The 27,721-nt window shown below is 44.4% G+C and overlaps 1 protein-coding gene and 1 long non-coding RNA gene across 2 annotated transcripts; one reads left to right on the top strand and one right to left on the bottom strand.

Annotated features, from left to right (window-relative positions):
* ATP6V0C (ATPase H+ transporting V0 subunit c) lies at positions 1-27,419 on the top strand. Its single transcript, XM_039491572.1, has 3 exons — positions 1-329; positions 23,622-23,805; positions 26,580-27,419. Exons 1-3 carry the CDS (start codon positions 254-256, stop codon positions 26,782-26,784), a joined length of 465 nt encoding a protein of 154 aa, XP_039347506.1. The 5' UTR covers positions 1-253; the 3' UTR covers positions 26,785-27,419.
* LOC120373306 lies at positions 5,173-21,377 on the bottom strand. The gene is made up of 3 exons (XR_005585481.1): positions 20,566-21,377; positions 8,820-8,939; positions 5,173-5,927 (listed from the first exon to the last, which is right to left on the bottom strand). It is a non-coding gene; the product is annotated as an uncharacterized LOC120373306 (long non-coding RNA).
* Positions 27,420-27,721: the final 302 nt, after the last annotated feature.

The raw sequence follows: 27,721 nt of genomic DNA, 5'->3' as shown, positions 1-27,721 counted from the left end.
GCGGCCGCCATTTTGTCCTGCGGTGGTTGGGTATTTAGAGCGCAGCGTCGGCAAGCAGCGCACGTCAGTAGACACCCACCCGAGCTGCCATCGCTCCCTGCGTCCGACCCCTCCAGCTCGGCTTGTGCCTCGTCCCAGCGCGGCCTCCGCAGTTTTGTCACTGAGCATTGTCTGAGGAGGCGCCGGAGCCCCGAGGTAGAGGGGGATCGTCCGCAGCGCGCAAGCACCGATCCCGGCCCAGCACCGCCCAGCCATGTCCGAAGGCAGCGCTCCCGAGTACGCCTCCTTCTTCGCCGTGATGGGCGCCTCTGCCGCCATGGTCTTCAGCGGTGAGACCCTCGGCTCCTTCCCCTCCCGAGCTCTCGGCGGTCCGGGGGCGGTAGTTGCTTTCCCTCGCCGCGTGGTGCCGGTGGAGCCTGCGCCCTTACCGGGGGGGAGGCTTTTTCCGGCCCTCGGGCGGGGGCGACGACTGCATTAGCCCCGCGATGGGGTGTAGGGGAGGCTCGCGGTTCCGGGACCTGGGGAGTGACAGCTGCCGGGCGGGAGGGTTTAGCGGAGGGCTTACTGTTCGGCAGTGCTGCAGGGGTGGAGGTCGGGCTCTGAGAGTGCCTCGGGGCAGCGCCGCCCGCCGGGGAGCTGACACTTCGGGCTGTCTGGGAGGCAGGAGCGACTCCCCCGCAAGGCAGCCAAGACGCCGTTGTCCGCTCCACGGGCAAGGTATGGGCGGGGGTGGCCTATTCGCTGGGTTTTCGGGTTGTTACGGCGGGGGCGGACCCTGCCGAGCCTGCAGTTCCCGTCGCTTGCTGCGGCTCCCCCCTGCCGAAGCTCTTCGGCTCTCTCCGCCTCCTACCGCCAACCCTTCCCAGCTGCTCCATCCGGGCTACCGGGGGCGCTCGGAAGCTTCCGGAGGGAGGGGGCTCCAGGGTGAGATGCAGAGGGTCTGAGGCTGACGTCAGTGGGGAGCCTCAACCGGTGGAGGAGCCCCCGGCTGATCTTCTGACTGCAGGGAGGGTGTAGGGGCTGGTAGGCTCTTTGCCACGCACAATTCTTTCCTAATGCGGATGGCCTGAACTAGCTAGAAGCATCTTGCTAGGGCACTGGGTGGAGGTGCCCTCTCGAGAGGGCTTTTCCTAGCAAACGTGTTGTAAGGACAGTGTTGCTGTAATGGGGGTGGGAGTGGGGAGGCTGTTTCCATATGGCTGAATAGGTGTCCACATTTCTGACCAATGGAAGCCTTGCAAAGAGGGGGCATGTAAGTGGTTGATCTATAATAGCTGCACCACTTGCTGTAAATCTGAGTAATGAGTGAGTTTCTGATTTAGTGAGTGACCCCAGAGCTGTTGGTGGATATAGGGTCATATGACTACTAGTAAGTGTTCTCAGGCTTATGACAGGATGGTCACCTTTAAAACAAGTAACTAAATTCCATCCAACCTAAATTATGTAAATTTAGATCACTTTCTTAAGGTTATGGATTAACTTTGGCTGTTAGTACTTGACAGACTAGACTTTGATAAATTGTAAATGTCAGTATAAATGTAAACCTTGGTTAACCAACTAGCTCTTCTGAGGTATGTGGTCTTCAGTCCAATGAATTAGATGTGTTAATCATAGCATTAAGCAAATCTGTCTCTGTGACCTTCTAGGAACTTCCTTCTTTTTGTAGAATAAAAAGCCATGAGGAACCATCTTTCACTTCATATATGGGAAAATCTAAAGGAAACCACTCCCATCACCTTCAGCCACTAAACTCAAAGCAGTGAATCCTTCACTGGCTTTGCACAATCACCCAGTCCTTCATTGTACTCTATAGACAGAGGACTACATTGGTGTGATACTGACTTGTGTTTGAAAAGTCTGGATTTAGTTCTGTTAAGTAAAACTGTAAATATGGCAAAGGCCACTGACCAAATAGTATGTAAACCATTGCATTACTACTACAACTTTTCCCAGCTATGAATAGCCATTTTTACTCCAATGTCTGACACTTACAAGTCATCCTTGCTTAGTTCAAAATATATGCGGATATTCCTTAAGTAGACAGGTGAATTAACATATTTTAAAATGATCATTACACAAGCAGAAACTAGCAAGCCTCTCCATACTTCCATTTGTAGATGGGAGATAAAATTGTTTGGAAGGATTACACTTTTATTTTTTAGATGTCAAACATCAGTTTCACTGTGTACAAAAATGGACAAAATTCCATTGATTGAAACTTAAGCAAAGTGGGAGATGCTGCTTGAAAATGTCTCACTTAAATTTAAAGATATTGACTATAATTTGACATTTGATTTGTTAATAGTTAAAGCTTTAACTTTGGCATTTCATGTGCTACCATTTACTTCTGACCCCCAGCTTCGTACAACTGAATCTTAAATCAATAAATAAAAAATGCTTAAGTATCTGTTACAGCTCTTCTGCAGTGTACACTGCAGATGGGGCAACTCACTTCTTATTTGGTCACCAACACAACATGATCTGGATGCTAAACACCTAAGTCTCTGCTGTACCAGTAGGCTTGTGAAAGATCAGCCTTGCTGGATGGGATAATTTTTGGTATAAAGTAGTCCAAAATGTCATACCTACTCTTGCAAGCAGTAGACAGAAAGATCCTTATTGATTCATTGGTGGTGTCATTTTTGAGTGCTCATGGGTATAATTACCTCCCTTGAATTAAGGCAAAGCCTTCCTTTAGTTTCCCCTATTGGCTACTTTCTATGGGTTCTGCATGTAGATGCTATTCTTTGAAGTAGAGTGTTATGATGTAGATTGGGGTCACCAACTGGTCAATCATGATCTCCAGCAACACAGTGGGGCTGCTGCTGCTAAGACAGGCTCCCTGTCTGCCCTGGCCCCATACTGTTCCTGAAAGTGGCCAGTGTGGCCCTGGTGGGGGAGGAGGCAGATCTCCCTTTGTGTGCTGCCCCTGCCTGCAAGCACTGATCCCTATCTCGTAGAGCTGGAAGGGACCTGAAAGGTCATCGAGTCCAGCCCCCTGCTATCACTAGCAGGACCAAGTACTGATTTTGCCCCAAATCCCTAAGTGGCCCCCTCAAGGATTGAACTCACAACCTTGGGTTTAGCAGGCCCATGCTCAAACCACTGAGCTATCCCTCCCCCTGCAGCTCCTATGGCCCAGGAATAGGGAGTTGTGGCCAGTGGGAGCTTTGGGGTTGGTGCTTGCAGAGGGGCAGTACATAGAGTCATGTGCTGGCGCTCCTGCCCCCAGGGCTGCAGTGGCATGTTGCTCCCTTCTGGAAGCAGCATGGGCCTGGATAGGCAGGGAGCCTGCCTTAGCAGCAGCCGCGCTGCACCACTGACCAGGAGCCCCAGGAGGGAAGTGCTGCCTGACAGGAAGCCGCATCCCAGCCCTGAGCCCCCTCCTGGAGCCTGCACCCTGAACCCCTGCCTGCACCCCAGCCCTGAGCCCCCTCTCAGAGCCAGCACCCTAAACCAGTCCCAAGCCCTCCCCTGCACTCAAACTGGAGCCCTCCCAGAGCTTGCACCACTCACCCCCTTCCTGCACCCCTGCCCTATGCTCAGTCCAGAGCCCCTCCCACACTGTGAACCTCTCAGCTTCAGTCCAGAGCCCATACCCCCTCCTGAACCCCACCCCCTGCCCCAGCCCAGTGAAAGTGAGTGGGGTGAGGCCTTGGGGAAGGGATGGGGTAGATCCTGGGTTGCCCTTAAATTCAAAACAATCTTGGGTGTAAAAAGGTTGGAGACCACTGATGCAGATGGCTAGTATTGCTCTTCAGTCATTGCTGAGAAAGTGCTGGAGCACAGACTTAAGTTGCCTGCAGCACAGGGTAGGCTGGGGGGAGGGATAGCTTAGTGATTTGAGCATTGGCCCACTAACCCCAGGGTTATGAATTCAATCCTTGAGGGGGCCATTTAGGGATCTGGGGCAAAAATCTGTCTGGGGATTGGTCCTGCTTTGAGCAGCGGGTTGGACTAGATGACGACCTCCTGAGGTCCCTTCCAACCCTGACATTCTATGATCTCCAAGTCTTGAACACTGTCTGGATCAGCCGTGGTAGTAATGTCAAGGCAATGTACTGCAGTCTTGGGTATATAGAAGCAACTCTGCCCACAGTCATTCCTGCATAATGTAGCTCTAGATGGCTGTCCTAACCCTCATCTGCCAGAGGATGGCTTATAAGGCTGGAGAAAGAAAATGGTGGGCATGTGGTCTTTCCTTGGGAAAAGCTGAATTGAGATGAAGATGATTTCACAGAATTTGAATAAACAGAAGGTGGTGGTTTTAACAGCTTGGATAGCCACACCCTACCAAGTGTTCTGAGTCATTTGAAAACCCAATGACATACCTTTAAACCATTGGCACCCATTTTGGAAGAGTAGGTTCTGTTGAGTTGGAAGGAATTGAGCCCCTAAAACTACTCCAAAACCTGTGTTTATGCTGCTGAACCACAACAATGGTGGAAGGCTTTGTTCTCTATAGCAAATCCACTCCCTCAAGCAGTGGTACAGTAGAACCTGTTACAAACTGACCTGTCAACCCCACACCTCATTTGGAACCTGATGTATGCAATGAGGCAGCAGCAGAGGCCAAAAAAAGCAAATACAGTACAGTAAGATGTTTAACATAAACTGCTTAATTTTTTTTGGCAAGGTAAGTAAACTGTTTCTCTGCTTGTTTCATTTAAATTGACAGTGCTCTGCAGAAGAAAAATGCTATTTAAAAGTTTCAAAGCTATATTAAGTCCATGTTCATTTGTAAACGCTTGAAAGAACCATAACGTGGTGTTCAGAGTTACAAATCTCTTGGGAATGGAGGTTATTTGTAACTCTGAGGTTCTAGTGTAGTTATGATAGAATTCTTACATTGACCTGGGTGTCTATACTAGGGCTTGGTGGTGATAGAAACTTTTTTGAGCTTATGCAGAGCTCTTCTTCAGGTCATTCTGTGTAAGCTCAAACTTGTCTCTCTTGCCAACAGAAGTTGGTCCAATAGAGATTACCTCACCCACCCTGTGTCTCTAAGGGGTGGGCAAATTGTATGGCAGGCCACGAATGCTCACAAAATTGGGGTTGGAGTGCAGCAGGGGGTGAGGGCTCCAGGGTGGGGTTGGGGATAAGGGGTTTGGAGGGGAGGAGTATCAAGGCTGGGGCATGAGGTTGGGGCATAGGGGGGAGGCTCGGGTGCAGGCTCCCTGCATGCTGCCCCTTGAGGTAAGCGCTGCTGACTCCCATCAGCAGGCACTGCCCCATCAGCTCTCATTGGCTGGGAACTGCAGCCAATGGGAGCTGCAGGGGTGTTGCTTGGGGCAGAGGCCCCTGGCTGCCCATACATGTAGGAGCTGGTGGGGGGCCCTGCGGCTGTGTTCTTATAGAAAGCGCACGGATGTTTTTGAGGGAAAAAGGCAATACGCAGCATTTATTGAGAATACAGCAGTCTCTCACTCATGCACACAGTCCTTCCAGTTGATGTTTATAGTTACCAGTCCAGAGTCTGGATCAATCTAGTGGCTGGCCAGATTGGTCACAGAGGGGAGCTGGGCTCTGTTGGTCACGATCCAGTGCTCCTGGAGTTGTGGCAAGACAAACTCAAAGTTCCATGGCAAAGTACCCTGTTCTTGCAGTCCTTTTTCTCTGAAGTCAGTGGATTTTGCAGTGTCATTTATGACCAGTTACTCCTTAATTGGTGTTATCTTTTGATGTTAACAAGTCAAAGCACCTCTCAGAGGGTCATCCTGTCCTAGTTTCTATTTAATCAATTATCTTGTCTTTAGGGGTGCCAGCCTCCACCACAGGGTTGTCAATCTGCCCTTCATCAATTATGGATGTGCCTTGATGGTTCTCTTCACTCCTCCTTTCTTGACCATCTGACTTTAACAAGGGCCTTCACACCTTATCTTTTCCTGATGCGTACACTCCTCATTCACACAGTCTCTTACAGAGACCTTCAAAGGTATACAAACAGCAATGTTTTATGTTGAGCAAAAATGACAAATTAAACTTTACTAAATCTTGTGACCAAAACCATTCACATTGGGGCCCAGGCCTTCAATATGCCTCTAATCTCATTAACATAGACACAATACAAGATCCTGTCTTACTAACTAGACCTTAAAACAAATGTATATTTAACTAAAGGGCCTAATTTGTAATGCATATAGGAAACAAGAGCCCATCTTTTATAATATAACTTATCCTAAAACAGGGTGACCATAAGGATTGTTCTGGTCTGTCCCTGCCTTAACATCTGTACAGACACTAGCAGTCTGTCAGATGCATTTCTACCAATGTCCTAGAGGGTCATTTCTTTCTGCTATTCGAAAAGGGTGTCTGGCAGGATGATCAGATCATACATTAATGCATTATTATAACCATTAATCATTATAACCTCTAATACAAATAAAGTCCTACTCCTACAGCTGCTTCCTGGAGCCATAGAGCACGGCACCTGGTCCTGCTCCCTGGCTGGAGTGCTAGGGGGCATCAAGCAAGAGACCATGGTCCCCAGCGGGAGCTCAAGGGCTGGAATAAAACACCTGGTGTGGCTGGATTCAGCTCACGGGCCATAGTTTGCTGACCCTACTTGAATTGCTTCACTTTTACATTTCAGCTCACTAGATATTTCTTGACACCCTTTAAGTAACTTGTTAATGCCTAATGTTAGGATCCTGAAAGCTAGATACCTACTGCAGGAAGATATTGTGGCATTGAGCTCTTCACTTTTACATAATGACTGGGTCTTGAAACCTGCTCTTTATGTGTGAGCATATACAACTGAAGCAAAGGAGAGTAGTAGGTACTATCTGGCTGTGAACTAGTCCTTTCAACAGATTAAAGGGATTACTTGTTGTGAAGACTAATATTTTATTACATCTGACAAATATGAATGAGTCCTAAAGCTCACAAATTCATGCTACTGTTTGGAGTTTACCAATCTCTTAAAGAAGGGAACTATCCTAAACTAGGCTCTGGAAAGCTGCAGTCATTTATACAGACTTAGACTGGGCATAGATACTTTTCTAGTTCCATGTTTGCTTCTGAACTTGCTGACATTCCTGTCATTCAGGGTACACAGATGCTCCCCAACTTATGTAAACCCAACATATGCAAATCCAAGTTAGAAATAGAGGCCTTTTTAGCAAAATGGTCAGATACATTTCAGACTTGTGCAAAATTTGAGTTAGGCAAAGCATTCTGGAATGGAATGCTCATGTAAGTTGGGGAGCATCTGTACTAAATGAGGCAATATCTTGTTCATATGTGATCTGTTACTGAACATGCAGACTTAAAGGTAGCATTAAAATTGATAATGTCATGTAGCACTTCTGACTGGGATGTAGCACTACAGCATGTTCCAGTGCTGCTTGCCTAAGCATTAATTGTTTCAAAAAAAAAACACTGATTTTTAGAGGTGAGAAGCTACCAGGTTTCTGGGGAGGGAGGCAGTGGCTTTAAGACTGCATGAAGAATGACTCTGAGCTCAGGCAATGTAGTAGACTCTTACACAATTCTTTAAGTCATACATTTCTAACTTGAAAAAGTCTTATGAGGCTTGTATTTACAGAGGCTTCTGTCTTTTTTTTAAAAAAAAAGTTCAAGCCTTGTTCTGTCCTGGCAGGCTTGATGTGGAAACAGTATTGCATATAGTCTTGTTTTGGGTTTGAACACTGATTTCTGATTATAGTAAATAGCCAGCAGAACTTGTTTTGGTCAGCTAGTACTGTGGTGGCCACTAGCAGCATCTGACAGGCTACTGCGACCTTGATGTATCTGGATATCTTCAGACTGCTTACTTGGTGATCAGATCTAATTTTCTTGTGGTTTAAATAGGTTTTTCCCCCATTCCCAGCCTGTAAAATGTGTGGGTGGCTAAATGTCAGATGCTGGAGAGGATTATATAATTTGACCACTCAACATGTTCTGACTCCTACAGCACATCCTTACCCATTAGAAAAGGAAATAGAGGCATGGTGTCAAACCAAGTGGTGTGCTTCTGCATTTTCATCAGTGGAGACTTCACATTGAAGGGTTGCTGTGTTAAGAGTTATTGAGAGTCTCAAACACTTTCAACCCTGATCATAATTTAAGGCCATAATCCTATATGCAGTTTCACTTAATCTCCTGAATTTGTCCTAGCAACAGGATCATGCTTTTGCTAGACTGCAAGCAGATGGATGATTTCTGATGGAGGAAATACTGCTTTGCTATATCTCAGAAATAGCAGATGGCTAGCTTTTGTGCATGTTAGTTCCTTTTTATCATTGCTGCAAGACTTGTATCAAACAAGGGCCCATTTATAGAATTTCTCTGCCTGCTGGGTTCTTTCACTACCATAAATTCATAGCATCTATGGACTGCTTGGAATTATCACATTTGATAGCTAAATTTCAATGAATCTGCCTGGCTAAGGGGGTGTGGTTCTTATCTCTCCCTCCCCCCTTCCCCCCATCCCCCATTAGAACTTATCTTAGTTATTATTGCCACCAACACAGAATCATAGAAATGCAGGGCTGGAAGAGACCTCAAGAGGGTCATTTAGTTCCATCCCCTGCACTGAAGTAGGACCAAGTAAACCTAGACCATACCAACATTTTGCTTAACTGTTTAAAAACCTCCAATGATAGGGATTCCACAACTAAGTTGTTTCTTTTGTTTTCTAACATTTAACCTAAAGCTCCCTTGCTGTGTACTAAGCTAATTACTGCTTCTCCTACCTTCAGTGAATATGGAGAACAACTTATCACTAGCCTCTTTGACATCAGTTAACATATTGGAAGACTTATGTGATCATTCTCTTCTCTCCCCCCCACCCCCATATTTCTTGGGACTAAACATACCTTTCCTCATGGGTTAGGATTTCTAAATCTTCTCTCATTTTTTGTAGTTCTTCTCTAGGATGTCTCCAGTTTGCTGAGCTTCAAGGAAGATCTGGACACCATATTCTAGCTGAGGCCTTTCTGGTGCCGAGTAGAACAGGACAGTTACTTTCCATGTCTTAATATGCCACTCAGGTTAATAAATCCTAGAATGAGAGCCTCTTACACAAGTGCCTCACATTGCTGATCACAAGTTGCATGAGTCCACCATAACCCCCAGATTTGAGTTTAGCAATATTTCATGCTACCCCCAGTTATCCCCCATATTGTATTTGTCAGTCTTTCCTCTTATCATTTTGACTGCCATTCCATTTAGACAACCAGAGTCCCTTGTCTTAACTCGTCCTCAGCCTCTCTGTGCTGAACCTTCCTCTGAGTCGCTACAGCAGCAATTCATGGTGCTGCAACTCCAGGGCTCTGTGATGCCCCACTGACCCAGCTGGGGCTCAATCTGTCCCAAGGCAATATGACCCATTTATACAGCCTCCCCTCTTCCTTTTCTCCCCCATTTCATGTTTTCTACTACTGTCCGTTGTCCTTATCAGTCAAGTGAAATTGATCATGGGTTTTCACTCCATTTTGAAGAGTGATACCATCACTGTAGTATCTGAGCAACTGACAAAAGTATCAGTCTCTTCCTCCCTTGTCTGTACAGATGAACTTGATTAGTTTGTGGAAGTACTGTGAGTGGGTATAACTTGTAGAATATTGTTTCTGTGGGGTAGAGCCTCTAGAGCAGACAAACCTGGGGAAAGCTGAGTCCACTCAAAGTTAAGATGACTTTGCACTGAACATAGACATTGGTTCACACCAGTTAGAAGTGAATTTACAGTACAGAAATGTGTAACTACTGTAGGAAAGCTGAGATTGAAGGAATGGGTCTGTCTAGTTCTGAAGAGGCAATGGCTGGTAAGCTTCATAGTCCCCACTGGGGTGGGCAAACTTCAGCCCACGGGCTGGATCCGGCCCACCAGTTTTTAAGCTGGCCCTCAAGCTCCTGCTGGGGAGCAGGGTCTAGGGCTTGCCACACTCCAGCCAGAAGCAGCAGCATGGCCCCCCTCCAGCTCCTACACATGCCAGTGGCCCCCTCTGGCACCCCAATGGGAGCTGCAGATGGGGCAGCCTGCAGAGCTGCCTGGCTGCACCCCCACATGGCAGCTGGAGAAGGGACATGCCACTGCTTCCGGGAGCCACTTGAGGTAAATGCTGCCTGGAGCCTGCACCCTGAGCCTCTCCCCCAGCCCTGATACCCCTCCCATCCTCTGAATTCCTTGATCCCAGCCCAGAGTGCACTCCTGCACCCCAAACCCCTTATCCCTAGAGCCCCACACCCTGATCTCCTCATTTCTGGCCCATCCCCAGAGCCTGCACCCCAACCAGAGGCCTCACCCCAACCCCAATTTTGTGAGCATTCATGGCCCACCATACAATTTCTACTCTCAGATGTGGCCCTCAGGCCACAAAGTTTGCCTACCCCTGATCTCCAAGTCTAGATGAAAGATCTCCTACACTTGGCTCTTCCCTGAGGGGGAGCAGAATGCTAGACAAATGGTTTCATGATGGCCTATGGTACTTAGTAGATGGGCTGCTGTCCTGTACCAGGTACAAGCTGTGTCTGCAGGATTGTCAAGGGAAATTTCCAAAGAAGGAAACAGCAAAAGGATCCAGCACCTGACTTAACATGTTTCATGGTAGCATATGACAGTTTAAAAATTGGGGGGGCCAGTCTAATTGGGGCAGCCCCTTTCTGAGACTTGGCTTTAGTTTCTCCTTACCTCACCTGTTATGTTCAAGCTTGCTCCTATGGTGTAACCCTTAAAGCTTTTACCGTACCCTGTCTCAGCACTTTCAAGCAGGGCTTTGGAGAGGAGCCCGGAATAGTACAGCTGCAGGTTTTTGCCTGGAGCCAGAGTGGAGCCAGATCACAGCTCCAAAGCCCTGCTTTCAAGCTTATGATAAATCACATGATCCACCAAGTAAGCTGTAAAATGCCAGCCCCACTAGAGTTTGCTTTCTTACTAGCTGTGTTGTGTGCATGTTGGATAGGACCATACTGTTGCTGTTCCTAAAATGGGAGATAACCTTGCTTTAAAACACTAACTGGAGCAAGGCATGGTTGCTAGTGTAAAATCTCTGGGTTGTAAGAAGTTTTAATTTGTTACTAATGGCATTTATTTAAAGTGTGCACTGAATCTGAATGATCTATTGCTTACGATTTTGAATAACTTAATTTAGATCCCAGAACAGGAGTGAGGATCTAAACTAACGAATTTTGGAAACTGAGTTTCATATGGAGATACTTCCTTGAACCTAGTAAGACTATATTCAAGATACCATATCTGCAGGATTCTCACTCTAGTATCTTCTCCTGGGCAGAAATCCAAAGTTCTAAGCAGTACCTCTTCAGACACAACACTCTGGCCTTCCGAGGTGAGGGGTTCTTGGGATTGCTACTCAGAGGCAGACTAAGGCCCTCTCCTGGTCCACCCAACTCAGGCTTTTTTAGATGTTTGTGCCCTTGGCAAACTTACTAGAGAACCCTGTTTAGAACTCTGAACAGCCTAGGACTTAAGTGTCTTTTTTTCCTTTTTTTTAAACTAAGGGACATGTTTGGTTTTTTCCACACTTGCCTCTCCTAACTTAACTTCCTTTGAGACAAGTTACTTGTTCTCCATGAGTGAGACTCCTGTATAAATGGCTTTCAATTGAGTAGGGAGGGGAACATGATGTTGTGTCTTTCTGAAAAGACACAAGTTCTTGCCTCATGTCAGTGTCTGGAAATGTCTTGTTCTGAGGCCTTCAGGATTAAGCTAAAGCCAAAAGATTGGCTTTAATTTTAGGATGATATTCACTTTCTGGCCAGAATTGGAGCCCTCTTGCACAACTTGCTCATGTAGACAAGGCCTGAGTCTTGTATTCAACAGATGGCAGGTGACTTCCCTCCTCCCAGGAAGAGGCTGGTTTGGTCTTACTGCCATTAAGGATTCAGTACACCTCCTGGTGGCACTGGATATGCTCTGTCACAATTGGTACTTGAGCTGTCCACTCACATAACTCTCAAACTTTGTATGCTTAGCAGCAAGTGCCTCCTTGATCTAAAACTTGTAAAGGGAATTCACCACTGCAGTATGGAAGCAAATCTTAACTCAGGCTGAGGAGTTTTCTACTCCTAACAGATCATGTTTGTGAACCTGTTAACTTAACCTCCTTGGCCCTATGTCAGTAAGTCTGTTAAACAAAAAGCAAGGTCCAAAAGTCCAGTAGCTGAGGTGTTAACCCACTTCTCTAACAAGGTAAATATCCTTACTGTAGAATAGGGCCTCCTTTATATTTGGCATATCTAAGAATGGTGCAGTTTGCTATGAGAGCAAAGAACTATTGGGCGCCTGCCTGGTATTTCCTGAAATATTTCTGCAAAGAAGCTTGTAAAATCTTCCAGGAGCATATCCTTTACGTTGGCAGAACTGTCAAGGATATCTATAAGGATAACTCAACTATACATGCTCAGTTGCTGGAAAGAGTCCCATGTGCATAGCATTGTTCAAACCCTTATCAAACATTACTTAAGCACTCTAAATGCAGACCCAAGATGACTTGTCTGCTGCTCTAAATCTCTAGGACTGGCCAAGTATGCTTCAAAATCTTAGGGCCCTTTGTCTACTTCAGTGCCAGGGGATGTAACTAGAATGTGTAATCACAAATATTAAACATACTTGATCCCTGGCAATCAGCCATATTCCTGATCTCCTGCAAGATCACAACTAGTCTTGCTTTAACACTTACTGAAGTCAGTCAGCTAGAGAACAACTTGGCATTGTGGCTCACCACACTAGCATATGTTCTCACTTTGGAACAGAATTGCTGCTGTCTTGTTGCTTCTCCACTAAATGGAGTGGATAATGGTGACAGCCAGAGCAATGCAAGGATATGCCCAAGCACTTCTCTGTAGGACTGTATCTGGCACATGCTTGATTATCCTACAGATGAGGAGAAGCATCTACAGAGGATGTGAAAAAAGCCAATGTACTCAAGAATTAAGGGGCTGGAACACATGACTTCTGAGGAGAGGCTAAGGGAACTGGGATTATTTTAGTCTGCCGAAGAGAAGAATGAGGGGGGGATTTGATAGCTGCTTTCAACTACCTGAAAGGGAGTTCCAGTGAGGATGGATCTAGACTGTGCTCAGTGGTAGCAGATGACAGAACAAGGAGTAGTGGTCTCAAGTTGCAGTGGGGGAGGTTTAGGTAGGATATTAGTGAAACTTTTTTTCACTAGGAGGGTGGTGAAGCACAGTAATGGGTTAACTAGGGAAGTGGTGGAATCTCCTTCCTTAAAGGTTTTTAAGGTCAGGCTTGATAAAGCCCTGGCTGGGATGATTTTAGTTGAGGATTGGTCCAGCTTTGAGCAGGGGGGTGGACTAGATGACCTCCTGAGGTCCCTTCCAACCCTGATGGTCTGATTCTGTTCTATAATAGCTGCATAGTAAAGACCCCAGTAACTATCCTAAGAACAAACATCTTAGAAGTAGCAGATGAAATACTAGATAGAGGGGTGTCTGAGGGTGGAGGCTTGCTTGTTTGCTTAGTGTGTGGTAAGTGAGGGCCTCTCCCACACTATTGCTCACATATCATACTTGACCTGGTAAGTCTGACTGCCTTTAAACTGAAACTGAGTGGTCACTGACTTGAGTTTAGAAGTAAGCCTGCAAGTTTGTCAGATTCCATGACTGTCCCAGCAGTGGATGGTGCAGAAGTCTTGGGGGGGCCCACACATGCCACCCCCTCTCCCCCGCAGCAGCAGAGTTTGGGTGTGTGAGGGGGTAGGGGATTAGAGCACAGGATGGGATGAGGCAGGCTGTGGGTTGTGCTTACTGGGGAACTCCCCAGAAGCAGCTGTTACACCCCAATGGCCCCCTTTTTTAAGCTTTTTTTTAAGGAGGCAAATTAGCATTGTATGTTGACACTGTTGCGGGCATTGCAAAGTATTTTGGGAAGGCTTGAAGGTGCAAGTGTGGAGTGAAATTGTTTTGCAGGTTGCAAGAGGCTGAAGCAGGAGGAAGAGAGCAGAAAACAGGTTAACTTAATGCTTTAGCTAGCTTAGTTTAACAGTAAGACATGGCCCCAGTTTAAGGTTACAGCACTCCCCAGAAGCAGCAACAGTGACCTCTCCCTCACTCAGCTGTTATCTGGAGGTATGGCCAGGCAGCTCTGCATGCTACCTTTGTCCAGGGCACTGCCCCTGCAGCTCCCATTGGCCAGGAACTACAGCCAATGGGAGTAGGGTGGTGTCTGCAGGCAGGCTAGTGTGCAGAGCTGCCTGGCCACACCTCTACCTAGGAGTTGAGTGAGGGGGATGTTGCTGCTACAGGGGAGCCCCCAGGTAAGCACTGACCAGAGACCACCTTGCCCCCCACTCAAACACTGCTGCTGCAGGAAGGGAAGAAACAGGGCCAGGTAGGGAGCCTGCCAACCAGTGGGGGTCCCAGGCCATGCACTGACACCTGCATGCCCCAGCACTAGTGGGGGTCCCAGTCCCCCTCCCCAGCACCTGCAGGGCCCCCAGGCAGCCCCCCAAGTTTTAATCACAGGTGTTTTTAGTAAAAGTTAGACTAGTCAGGGGCCATGAATTTTTATTTACTGCCCATTACCTGTCTGACTTTCCTAAAAATACCTGTGACTAGTTACAAGCCTTAGTTACAAGCAATTGGCTTCCACCCCCCTCAGTACTTCAAGGGGGAACTGGTATGTTGCACTCATACTTTGAGAAACTCTTGTTTAACCAAAAAAAATAAATGCAGCAATCTGATTTCATGTAACCCTTGTAAGAGCAAAAGTTGTGATAAATGAGACATCAGGTTTCCAGCATTTTGTGGAAACAAGTCTTCACTTCACTTGTAGTCTAACTTGCCTACTTACAGGCAGACTACATACTGTCCTAAGCATTCAGGCCTTTGGCAGCCAAATCTTTTCCTAGACACACTTTTATGATGTAAAACAACCCAAATGTGAAGTAGGATCCCTTCCCTCTAAGTCTCTCAATATATAAACTGTAATCCAAGTTTGCCTCAGTTGAGTTCCATATGTAGCTTTCATTCCAGAGTCCTGATGAAAATCCTGCATCAAAGAACATAAGTGTGCTCTTGCCCTCCAACAAGCTATTTTGGGGAAAATCTTACAAACACTCAAGATTTCTTTAGAATGTGTAAAGAAATGATGCTTCTTCTAGTCTGACTAAATGAGGAATTTGAGACTTGATGACTAGTGGTGAGCAGAAGTAAACTGCATAGTATTGTAATTGGGTATTAGTGTAGCCAAGTCTGATCACATGTTTATACATTAGCAACTCAACTTGCATCCATATTCTGTCCAAGAGAGTAGTCAGTAAGCCTGACAAGAGAAACTGCAGCTCTGTACAGTTTGTAGCCTATTAACCCATTAGCCTGGACTTCAACTCTTAAATAAGATAATTTTAATATAAAACTTCTCAATGGCTGCCTGCCATGGAATTGCTCTTCAGTTCACCTCAAACTTGGAGGATTTTGGGGTCTGAGTCCTGAAATCTTGAGAGTTAAGTATCTTTAGATCTCTTTACCTAAAACTCTCAAAATGGTTGCTTGATTAAACAAGTGAGTAGAATGTGTTTGGGATGGCTGGTCTGGCTATGTAATTGGAATTTGTGGTGACTGGCTCCTAATCTTCAAAGTCTGAACATCCTTGCTGAACTTCAAGGTGTGAAGTCTTTTATGCTTCCAGGTGGCCTGTACTGACTACCTCAAACTCTGCAGAATTGAACCTCTTCCACAGATCGATAGAGGCTACCTGTATAAATTCACTGAAGTCTTCAGCAGATCAGGTGAAAATACTCAAGTTTCAGGCTAGATTCAAACTTCATGTAGCATTAACACAGGACGCAACTAACATTATGGTGACTTAACTTGCACAGTTGAAGAGTCAAATGTCTTCTGACCATCTCCCAGAACTGCAAAGTTCTGCAATTCAGACATAAACTAGTTAAGGTTGTTTGTACAACCTTAATGCAGAGATAATCATTCCACTTCATACTACTTATGCTTTCAGTATGGTCTTGCTGTGAATACTTAAACAAGTCACACAATGGCCATCTGCAGTCTGATCCTCAGCCAACTACCTAGTTCAATATATCATCCACTCAGAAGTATACAGCACTTGTAGTAATAGCCACAATGAGATCCCTTAATCAGTTGAAATAGTTTTAAACATTGGATTACATCTTGTCTGTGAAACTAAGCCAGGACTCTCCAGGCCATAAATATGGATTCAGACGTGAGATTTCTTTGCAAGTCACTTTAAGCCCTTCCTGTATAACAAGGGCTGATACGTCTTTTTTTTTTAAAATCTGTTTACTAAGTGCAACTTTCCCTGGTGTTGAAGATGCAGAGGGATATTTGTGTGATCTCCAGTGGCAATGGATCAGAAGTTTGAAAAGCTTCCTTTCCTTAACTAGTCACTGAAGTTCTAAAGTCTGACTAAAAATACCATCTTCCCCATCCCTCCCCCCAATTGCTGGAATCATTCCAAGTTCCTGACTTCGCAAGTTCAAGTCATCTTCCCATATAGCCAGGACCTGAATTTCTAATCTGAAATTCTCAAGAATACCCTTCTTGCAGATGCATCAAAAAGCAAATGGCACAGACCACTCCCCTGGCCATGAATCATAAAAGGTGATATGCAGATTAAGGCGCAATCTGGCCCTAGGCCTGCTACAGCATGGCAGGGAGATGAGGTAAGGCTGTCTCATGGGATAGCCATACCCATTTGGAGTGGCAGAGGCATCCTTCCAAAGATGCAAGGACAGCAGTATGGGACCACCTTTCATCAGGAGCAGCAAGAATGGCAACAGGGAGTGCCCCCACCAAAAGTAGGGATAGCAGCAAGGGTGTCCCAGATACCCACTCTAGAGCTAAGGTGCTGAGGTGGGCTGGACCTTCTTCACTTCAGCTGCTACACAGTCCTGCCAGGATGGCATTGGCAGAGTCAGAGGTTCCAATCCATCTCAATGGAAGGGAAGTATTGGTCTCCTCCATTCCCTCGGTGGTGGTATCTCCATCAATCTGCAGACCTCAGCAAACACTGCTGCATCAATTAGGTCTCACTGCAAAGGCTGGAAGACATTAGAAATGAGCTAAAATTGAGATTTGAGTGACTTCAGGGCCATGCCTAGGGCCCCAGATCTTGAAGTACCTATACCCTAACATCTTTTTTGTTCCTCAGCATTCCTCTGACCAGTGTCCACACTGTGGATAATGCAGTGTGGTTTTGTTTCTTACCTTATTCTGCTTTAGAACTCTGGCTTTGCCCAACCCATCCCTGAAATCTTAAACAGCCCTGTAAAAGGTCTGCAGCAACAGATGAGTTAGCTATGAGAACTGAACAAAGCAGTTGACAAAGTTGTGTTGTAAAACTAGCTTCCAGGAGAAAAACATTGCCAAACTGTTCAAATATGGAAATGTTCTAAATAGATCCTCAGACTTGTAGGAACAGAAAAGCATATTTGGCTGTCCACTTTGAACTCTTCCTCATTCCCAGAAGCTACAGTGCTGCTTTCCTGCAGAAGATGCAAAAAGTCTGTCTAGGCCAGACTGACTTATTTTTTTTCTAAAATGTTACCTTCTACTTAATGCTGTTATAAAGACAAATCTTTCAAGCTTTTATATAGTTCTTGCTTTCCCCTATGTGTGGACTTATCATACAGCAATAGGATGTATTGCTTTTTTAGTTTTTAGGAAGAGTTCCTACTTTAATCTCCATGGGAAGACTGGAAGAGGAAGGTGTAGAAAAAAGAACTAGAAAACTGACAGCTCCTCTAAACTTAATCCTAGTCATGTGCCTGTTGGACATGGTACAGTTTACAGTAGTTACTTTCACTTCTAGGTTCAATACTCTGGGGTTGCAAACAGCTGTGGGAAACAGTTATCTGATTATTTCAAAATGCAGACTCTCATGGCTCACACCAAGCAGTGAAAAATACCTAGTGTAGATAGAACTTATTCCATCTTAAATGTGTAGGAGGGGAAAAACTTCAATATTGCATCTCACCATAGGTGCAGACTCCATGGGTGCTCTGGGGCTGGAGCACCCATAGGAGAAAAAAAATGATGGGTGCTGAGCACCCACTGTCAGGCCCTGCAAATCAGCATTCCCCCTCCAGCCCCACACCTCCTGCCTGTCACAATCAGCTGTTTTGTGGCATTCAGGAGGCTTTGGGAGTGAGTGGGGCAGAGCAGGGATGTGGAAGGGTGGGGCCTTGGGGGAATAGTTGAAGTTGGGGCAGGGCCTGGGGTAGGGGCAGGGGTCACGCACCCCCAGCACACTAGAAAGTCAGCACCTGTGCATCTCGCCTCTAAAATATCTTTGCATCAGTTGACTCTCATAGGTGTAGGGCCCAAAATTCCATTAATCTGTCCCAGTGAAGGCCTGGTGGTCAGGCTGCCTGCAAAAAGCACTTTAAGCAGTTGTAAGTCAATTATCTAATCAGCCTGAAACAACTGCTGTAAACTGATATTTAGGCAACTTGTGTCCAGCATTAAAGCACAGGCTTGCAAGTGGCTTGTACAGTTTTACTGCCAGTGGTAATACATTACAGAAGTTCCTTGTGTGGGGTCTGGTTTACATACTAAATCTGGTCACTTGTGTTCCCTATTCTGGATTAGTTTTGATGTACTCCAGAATCTTTCAATAACTTGAATGGTTAGACAAGCCTTGACCCCAGCTTGCAGTCAAAGCATTTGTTGCCGCCCCCCCAAGAAAATTAATTGGCCTAATTGTTGCTGAATCAGTGAACCAATGCTGAGTGACTTGCATTCAGATTCTTTCAGTATACAGAAAGATGGACCAGTCTCTCTTTTACAACTTGAGTATCATTCCAAAGTAAACTTGGCTGATTTGTCATCAGAGTTCCCCAACTTCTCCAGAATAAGCTGTGCTTTTGCCTTCCTGCTGGAATTGTGCACTGCATTGCAGAAAACATAATTGGACTTCTACAAGATCAGCACATTCTTAAGCCACACAATGGCTGAGAAACTCGGTGGGAAGTCTTGACTTGCAAGCTAGTGAGTGTATCTATAACTTTAGTACTCCTTTTCTGCCATCCCATATAAAGGGGTGTTAGGACCAGGTGGAATTCACCCAAGAGTTCTGAAGGAACTCAAATATTCTGCAGTTTCATAATTCTGGTATGTAACCTGTCACTTAAACCAGCTTCTGTACTAGATGACTGGAGGATAGCTAATATATTGCTGTTCTTAAAAAAAAAAAAAAGCCTCCAGAGGCAAGCCTGGCAATTAGACTGGTAAGTCTAAGTTCAGTACCAGGGAGGCTGGTGGAAACTATAGTAAGAAACCGAATAATCAGACATAGATCAACACATGTTGGTGAGTCCATGTGGCTTTGTAAAAGGAAATCATGCCTCAGTCTATTATAATTCTTCGAGAATCTCAGCAAGTTTTTGATCCAGTTGATATAGTACTTAGATTTTCAGAAATCCTTTGGCAAGGTCCCCCATCAAAGGCTCTTAAGCAAAGTAAGCTGTCATGGAATAAGAAGGAAGGGTTCATAGCTCACTAATAGCTAATTGGTTGAGGCAGCAAACAAAGGGTAGGAATTAAATGGTCCATTTTACAATAGAGAGCAAAATAGGGTCCCCCAAGGAGTTGTAACAAGACCTGTACTTTTCAACATATTCCTAGATCTGGACAAAGAGTAAACAGTGATCTTACATCTGCAAGCTTTGTTTACCCTTTATCAGCTTTGACTGCTACTACAATCCTAGGAAAGGGATAAGACAATTATCATGCTAGTATATAAATCCACAGTACACCCACACTATGAATAGAGCATGCCATTCTGGGTGCCCTATCTCAAAATAGAATTGCAAAAGGTGCAGAGAAGAGCAACAAATGATTAGGGGTATGGAAGCCTTTTTGTACAAAGATTAAAAAGACTGGACTGCTCCCCTTACAACATTGACTAAGGGGGGGGAATATGATGTCTAAGTGGGGGGGGGGGGGGAGACAAATAAGGAAACATTTACCCTTTCACACAATACAAAAATCAGCTCACCCAATGAGGTTAATAAACAGCAGGATTAAAACAAATTGAAGTACTTCCTTACACCAGTGCACAGTCAACTTGTGGAACTCATTGCCAGGGCATGTTGTGAAGACCAAAAACATAACTAGGGTTTTTTATAAACCCAAGTCTATGAAGAATATGTCCATCAGTGGCTATTAGCCAAGATGCTCAGGGACACAACCCTATGCTCTACGTCTCAACCTCTGATGTCCAGAAGCTAAGACTAGGGGGATGGGTCACTTGATAACTACCTTGTTCTGTTCACTCCCTCTGAAGCACCTGGCACTGGCCACTGTCAGGATACTGGGGCTAGCTGGACCATTGGTCTGACCCAGTATAGCTGTTATGTTCTCAGTCTCAGCAGAAAGTTGTGCCATCTCCTAAGGTGTGCCAAAATCAGAATCCAGTTTTGAATACATAAACTAAATACTCTAGCTTACTACATCCTACCAATGTAGAATTTTTCTATCGGCTGAGGGCTGATTAAATCTAAACCCCTTATCACTACAGTAGCAAGAATCTGACTAGTTCCTGTCCATATAACTAAAACATGCTTTTCAAAAGCACAACTTCACATAATAGTATGCGTCAATACTCACATGAGAGGATTCTTTAGTGCTTCTGTGATAAGAATATGGCATGTGGGAAACTGATCTTGTTACCAGGTTGAAACTACAGAAACCTTTGACTTGCTGTCAGTGCTTCTCTTCTCCATGCTCCTGCAAAAGCTACAAATTATTTTCATCGGGGGAGGGAGGAATGGATCTTAAAATCATAACATAGCATGGTTCTAGAAATGCCTTAATTTTGAGGCTCTCCGATTGTATCCTAAGGCAACTAGAAACCTAGTGGTGTAACTATGATTTGAAGTCTGAAGCAAAAACCTATTACAACTATGCCTGGGTAGGGGATGGTCAGAATTTACATGTCTAAGTAACTAGTTACAATATTGCTGACTTCCTGCATAAAAAACAAATGTTAAGTGGTGGTATAGCTGTCTGGGTCTATCAGGAACCAACTATCCTAGATTCAAAGGTCAGTTAGACTTTAGGATCAAATGGTCACAAGCTCTCTAATGCAGGCAACAGAATGTCCCCAAAATTACTAGAGCATATCTTTTTAGGACAGTATCTAAATCTTGGACTCAATGCCCAGCAAGACTCAAGGTTCATCTTATAGCCTGCCTAGAATACTTCTTCTAGGAGTATTGATGCCTGCTAAACCAAGAATGTCAAATGCAGTGATGAAGAATTTGGAAGCAAAGGCTGAACAAGTTCATAATGTCTAGTTGCCTGGTGTTTTCCTAATCAGACTTCAGCTTGGTATCCAGCCCTTATGGACTATAGTAGGGGTCAGCAACCTTTCAGAAGTGGTGTTCAGAGTCTTCATTTATTCACTCTAAGGTTTTGCATGCCAGTAATACATTTTAACGTTTTTAGAAGGTCTCTTTCTACAAGTCTATAATATAACTAAACTGTGTATATAAAGTAAATAACATTTTTTTAAATGTTAAAGAAGCTGCATTTTAAAATTTAAATTAAAATGCAGAGCCCCCTGGACTGGTGGCCAGGACCCAGGCAGTGAGTGCCACTGAAAATCAGCTTGCATGCCACTTTTGCATGCGTGCCATAGGTTGCCTACCCCTGGACTATAGTATCTTTCTGAGTTTGCTGGTAGAAGGTACAAACTTAGTTAGTTGAGACTGGGGGCCAATTCCTTTTGGATATTACATAATTAAACTTAGCATTGTTTTGAAGTTGTAGGTTATGCCTTACAGACTAAAATGGTATGAACTAAATTACTGTAGACTACATAGACTCTTCAAAACTAGACCACTCTGTCAATTTGTATATCTCAATTTATGATAACTGAAGCCCTGGGCTGAGTTTTACATTTCTGTAACTTGTAAGAAATGATATTAAAAAGAATAAAGTAGAACTTTCATCTAATGACAAATGTGAAAGATGTTCTGTAACAACTCACTGGCCTTCTTGAAGTATTGAACCACTCTACAGCATAGCTGTTGCCTAAACCTGCCTCTGTACTGAAGCATGAAGAATTTCACTAAAGTACCAGCCCTCTGAAAGTAGAAAAGTGCTTTATCTGAAGTCCTTTATTCAGAAGCTCTGTTGTACTGAGATCATAATGTCCTGAGAAGCTCCTAGGTTAGTTAAGAGTCAACAAAAGAAGCTGGAGTGTGGGGAGGCCTAACCCAGAATCGTGGACTTACCAAGGCACTAAGTGAATACCAGGAAGCTGTCCCACACTTGCATCTTATTACCCCATGGGTTGTCTTTGAATAACTAGTTGCACTTAACAGAACAGCAGTAAAAAGAACCAACAGCTGTCAGCACCTGACGGGAGATGTAAGGCAGCCTGAATCAGTCAGGGAATTTAAATAGTGAATAGTTACCTAGACAGCAACTGTTTCTTGTCTGTAAACGGCATGGGATTCCTACAAGCCTCTGTACAAATAGCCTGCTGTTGCAGACACTTGCTCTATAACAGTTTCTCACTTCAAGAGGAAACCATAAAAATCCTTAAATTTCTAAGCACAACTGCTTCAGTTGCATCATCCTGTGTAAACACTAGTAGTGTGGTTTCACTTCTCTGAACAGGTGTCTGGGGCAATGCAGATAACACCCTGACTTGCAGTAAGCTTTCCCTTGGCAGAGATCCAGATCATCATATTTGGGCAACCTTTAAAATTGAGTGTAATAGTCTAATGTGAATTAGCTAAGTTAACTTTCCTGCAGCTAGATTTCCTGCAGTGTGGGTTAGACTCTTCAATTGTGTGCACTGTTGAAACCGCTGAAGACTACTACTCTGTAAAGGGGAAATACATTATGGCAGTCAAAAATCCTGAAGAGGAAGGGTGTCTACAAAGTTTTCAAGCTTCAGAGCTACACAGGATACTTTTTTTAGTATACCTCTGGCATTAATCTAAGTGCCTTCATAGACACACTTAAGTAATTATAGATGTGTAGCACCCTGTAACTGCTTCCTAATGCCCTTCTACTGAAACCTCATCCAAACCTGTTTAACCATCAGGTTGCAATGACCATACAGTGAGGTCTGATTTACTGCTGCTTGTTAACTCAACACAGGCTCAATTGTAGTTGCTGGGAGACTTAATTCACTGTCATTGCTGGGGGGGGGGAGAAGGCTGGTAGCCTGACTAAATGCACTGTGGAGGAGAAATTGATTCAAACCTTACGCATGGTGATCTCCTAATTCTAGAGGTGCTAAGTTAAACAGTAAATCAAAAGGAACAGAACACTGACTATGCCCATGTTTGAACCCATGCCCTGTAACTAGACTATCTTTAAATGTAGGAAATAGCAGTTTCCAGATAACACAGCATATGCTTGGGGCATCAGGCTAACTAGCCTCATAGCTTAGCTAGAGTGTGTGATGGGAGGAACAGGCTCAATTTGTAAGAAGTCTAATCTTATTGTTACCTTGAGCAAGTCATTCCTACTTCAGCATTTCCCACCAAATGGGAGATCAAGGAAATATTTGCTGAAGCTGGTGCCAGTTTACCTACCTACTAGCAAAGCCCTGTGCAACTTAGGGTACAATAGCATAGAAAACCATGGTCTCATAAATCCATATGGTCTAGGGATACCACTAACACTGTGTTCCTCTCTTCCAGCCTTGGGAGCTGCTTATGGAACAGCAAAGAGTGGCACAGGTATTGCAGCCATGTCTGTCATGAGGCCTGAACTGATCATGAAGTCAATCATCCCTGTTGTCATGGCGGGTATTATAGCTATCTATGGCCTGGTAGTGGCAGTCCTTATTGCCAACTCCCTTGCACCTGGCATCACACTATTCAAGTAAGTTTTTGCTACACCTGTCAATAGCAGTGTTGGGAGTGTTAATCTGAAACTCTTGACCCTTGTCAAATGACTAGGTACCACTTAAACACTACTGCAGGGAAGCCACTTGCTATGGAGTACTTGGAATCTGTGGTGATAAGGGCAATGAAGTACATAGAGCATTTTATAGCTATAGAATAGCTTGTAATCATGTAACAATCAGTGGAAAGTAGATCTGAACTTTGGACCTGTCCTATTAGGAACTCTGTGCATGATGCACAATGGAGAGCTTCAATACATGGTGTGACGGGTTGGATCACAGAAACCCCCCTGGGAGCTTCCACCTGATGTGCCAAGACTACCTCTACTCCTGTTTTCCCTGCCAGCTCAGGACTCAGCACTCTGTCTTGCTGAGCCAGACACGCCCATCTGTTCCAACAAAGACCCAGGGTCTGAATTACTTGCCCCAAAACTGCCAGTTTACCTGAAAGCAGCTTACAGAAGTGTGCTTGTCTTTAAAACTCAAATACCCAACTCCCAATGGGGTCTAAACCCAAATAAATCCATTATCCTATATAAAGCTTATGCAGGGTAAACTCATAAATTGTTCGCCCTCTAACACTGATAGAGAGATGCACAGCTGTTTGCTCCCCCAGGTATTCAGACATACTCTGACTTAATCGATTTTATTAAATACAGAAAGTAGGATTTAAGTGGTTCCAAGTAGTAACAGACAGAACAAAACAAGTCACCAAGCAAAATAAAACACACATCTGTCTAATCAAACTGAATACAGATAATCTCACCCTTAGATGCTTCAGTAAGTTGTTTTTTCCTCAGCCTGGACACCTTCCAGGCCTGGGCATAATTTTTTTCCCCTGGTACAGCTCTTGTTCCAGCTCAGGTGGTAGCTAGGGGATTCTTCGTGATGGCTCCTCTCTTCCCTTTGTTCTGTTCCATCCCTTTATATATCTTTTGCATAAGGCAGGAATCCTTTTTTCCCTCTCTGGGTTCCCACCCCCTCCTTTTCCATGTTAAGACACCAGGTTAAAAATGGATTCCAGTTCAGGTGACATGATCACATGTCACTTCAAGCCTTCATTTCTCCCAGCCTGACTCGCAGGAAACCCTGCCTGCAAACAGTCATCCAGTGAATTGCCCTGGTTAATGAGTCATCAAGATTCCAAACCACCATTAATGGCCCACACTCTGCATAATTACAATAGTCCCTCAGTTATATTTAATATATCTAGTTTCAGATACAAGTGTTACATTCATACAAATAGGATGATCACACTCAGTAGATTTATAAGCTGTCATTACAAAGCTTAGAGACCTTTTGCATGACACACATTCTCATTACATTATATGCACTCAGCATATTTTTATAAAATCATATAGGCTGTAATGTCACGCATGGTCATACAACCTTGCCATTCTGTTTCTCTTCATATATTACTGGCATTTAAAGCTGTCTCACTATGGCCCATAAGCAGTTCAAGAAAGGGATCCTCAGCCAGTGAGAAGAACTTAGAGTCCCTATTTATGGTACAGCTCCTGATTAAACACTGTTTAAAATCCATACCCTTTACAAGCTGTGCTAACTTAATTAGGCTGGTCAAATACACAAAATTTGAGCTTTGGTATGCACCAGTTACCCAGGCGATGTTTGTGAATAATACAAGTTGCTGCTCCTTTCAGAGCATGCCAGCATGTTGGTAAATAATTCTTTAGCTATGCTAACCTCTCAACAGTTGCCTTTTTGCACATGGAGCAGTCTAAAATCCAATCTCTTCCAAGCCCAAGAAGGGCTGGAACTAGCCTAAGACACAGCAGCCTGTAACAATAACTGACAGCCCAACAGACTGGCTTAATATGGCAGTAACACCTGTAATGCTGTAACTTCCTAAAATGTCTGTCCACTAATGTCTTAATCCTAACTGGGTAACAAGCATACTGAAATGAAGGCAGGTACCCTATCAAGTGGCAACTCTTCTGCCCTAACAAATTAGGAATATGTTTAATCACTCTTAGTTTGGGAAACCATCTTTATGCAAGTTAATGAGGGACTGGCAGTCCTCAACTGTCCAGTGTGATAGTGTTAAACCCCTTGATTCTAGAAATGACTGCATCACAATGCAGGAGTTACTGTGCTATGCTGTCCATCAGCAGAAGCAAGTGAAATTATGCTCTACCTTTATTCTTCAGAGTTGGCCTGACAAACAGGATTAGAACAACTCAAAGTTGTAGCTGTGCAGCATCGTATGGCAAACACTTCTATTGGAATAGAACTTAATACCAAAATGACTCCTTACTGTACACAACTGCCTAGAAAACACATGCACAGCTATAGTTGCCAGAGCCTTGAATGTTTTTAATGGACAGTTTGATTCTTGCATAGCTTCATGTGCTGCCAGTATTTGGAACTGCCTCTGACTAAATTACTAATGCTATTTCAGAAGCATGCTTCCAGATAGTAGTATATGGGCTTGATGTCCTGTTAGGTTCTGCATTCTCAGACCCTGAGAACATGAGATTCCCAACTATGTTCAACATCAGTCTTCCAAGATTATACCTGCATGTATAGTGGGAGATAAAGCTAGGTGTACAGTTGAACTTCCCAACTGAGGTTGTGATGGAATATCTATCCCTTTAGGAGGGTGTGGTTCCCCCTTCAAAAGTGGTGATGGAAGTGCTGTTTCTGCAGAGAAATGGCAGTTACCTTTTTGACCCAGCCCTTGAACTTGAGATCTATCATTCACCACTAAACTTGTCTCACTCTTTATCTGCAGGAGCTTCCTTCAGCTGGGTGCTGGCTTGAGTGTGGGCCTCAGTGGTCTGGCTGCTGGCTTTGCCATTGGCATTGTGGGTGATGCAGGCGTACGGGGGACAGCACAACAGCCCAGGTTATTCGTGGGAATGATCCTGATCTTGATCTTCGCTGAAGTCTTGGGTCTCTATGGCCTTATTGTTGCCCTGATCCTTTCCACAAAGTAAACACCACAGAGTATGATATAAAGAATTAAACAAACAAACCCACATTTAAAACAAACAAGCTCCAGAATGAAAATGGTCTCAACAATGTGTACAGTTGTCTTAATTTGGTAGTGGATCTCTTGTAAATGCGCAATGAATGTTAGTGACTTGTCTGTCCTGTGTGTACTTCAATATTAAACTGGATGGGCTGCCCAAAACCTGCTTCAGGGCTTGGTGTGGCCTATGTACAACTTTCCACCCATTTGCCATTTAGAGTACTTTATGTATAAATAGGAACTAGAAATGTAATTTTTTCTCTTCACTGGATGTTTATTTATAAAAGACTTGACATGTTCATACATTATGGAGCAAGAATTTTCAATTTCCCATGCTATATATATTAATCATATATGTAGATTATTGCACTGTGGGGTTAATTGTAAGTGCAGAGAATTCCTTGGCTGTAACTCGATTCTAAAGATTGCTGTAGTGTCCTGGTATTGGAGTGTGAGAATTGTTTGTCTTTTACTTATACAGCAAATGTCCAACACCCATCTTTCCAGTAGTAAAATTTATGCTCTGGCATCAGTCGTGCACCCAGTGTTGGGGTTTGCAGTTATACAATGTTTCCAAATAAAACTTCCTCCACTACACTACTGTAGCAGATCTTGTGGTTTATTTTAAATCATGTGAAACAGGCCTGCATTCCACCTCCTAAACATCTCTCCTCCCTTCCCCTCCAACACAGTCTGAATCATGGGTGCAGGCAGGATTCCAATACAATTGAGCCTATAGTAATGGAAGAGTTAATGCTGCAGTGCATCAAATAAAGCTTGTACATGCAAGGAGCAATATATCCTCTTACCTAATGGCTGGGCACTCTGAAAGCATTGGGGTAGAGCAATGCTGCATGCACTGTCCTTCCAACCTGCTACATATTAAGTCAGAGCTAACAGGA

Source organism: Mauremys reevesii, linkage group 10 (assembly GCF_016161935.1).
Source record: "Mauremys reevesii isolate NIE-2019 linkage group 10, ASM1616193v1, whole genome shotgun sequence".
NCBI lineage: Eukaryota > Metazoa > Chordata > Testudines > Geoemydidae > Mauremys > Mauremys reevesii.
This window is presented reverse-complemented; position numbering and strand designations above follow the sequence as displayed.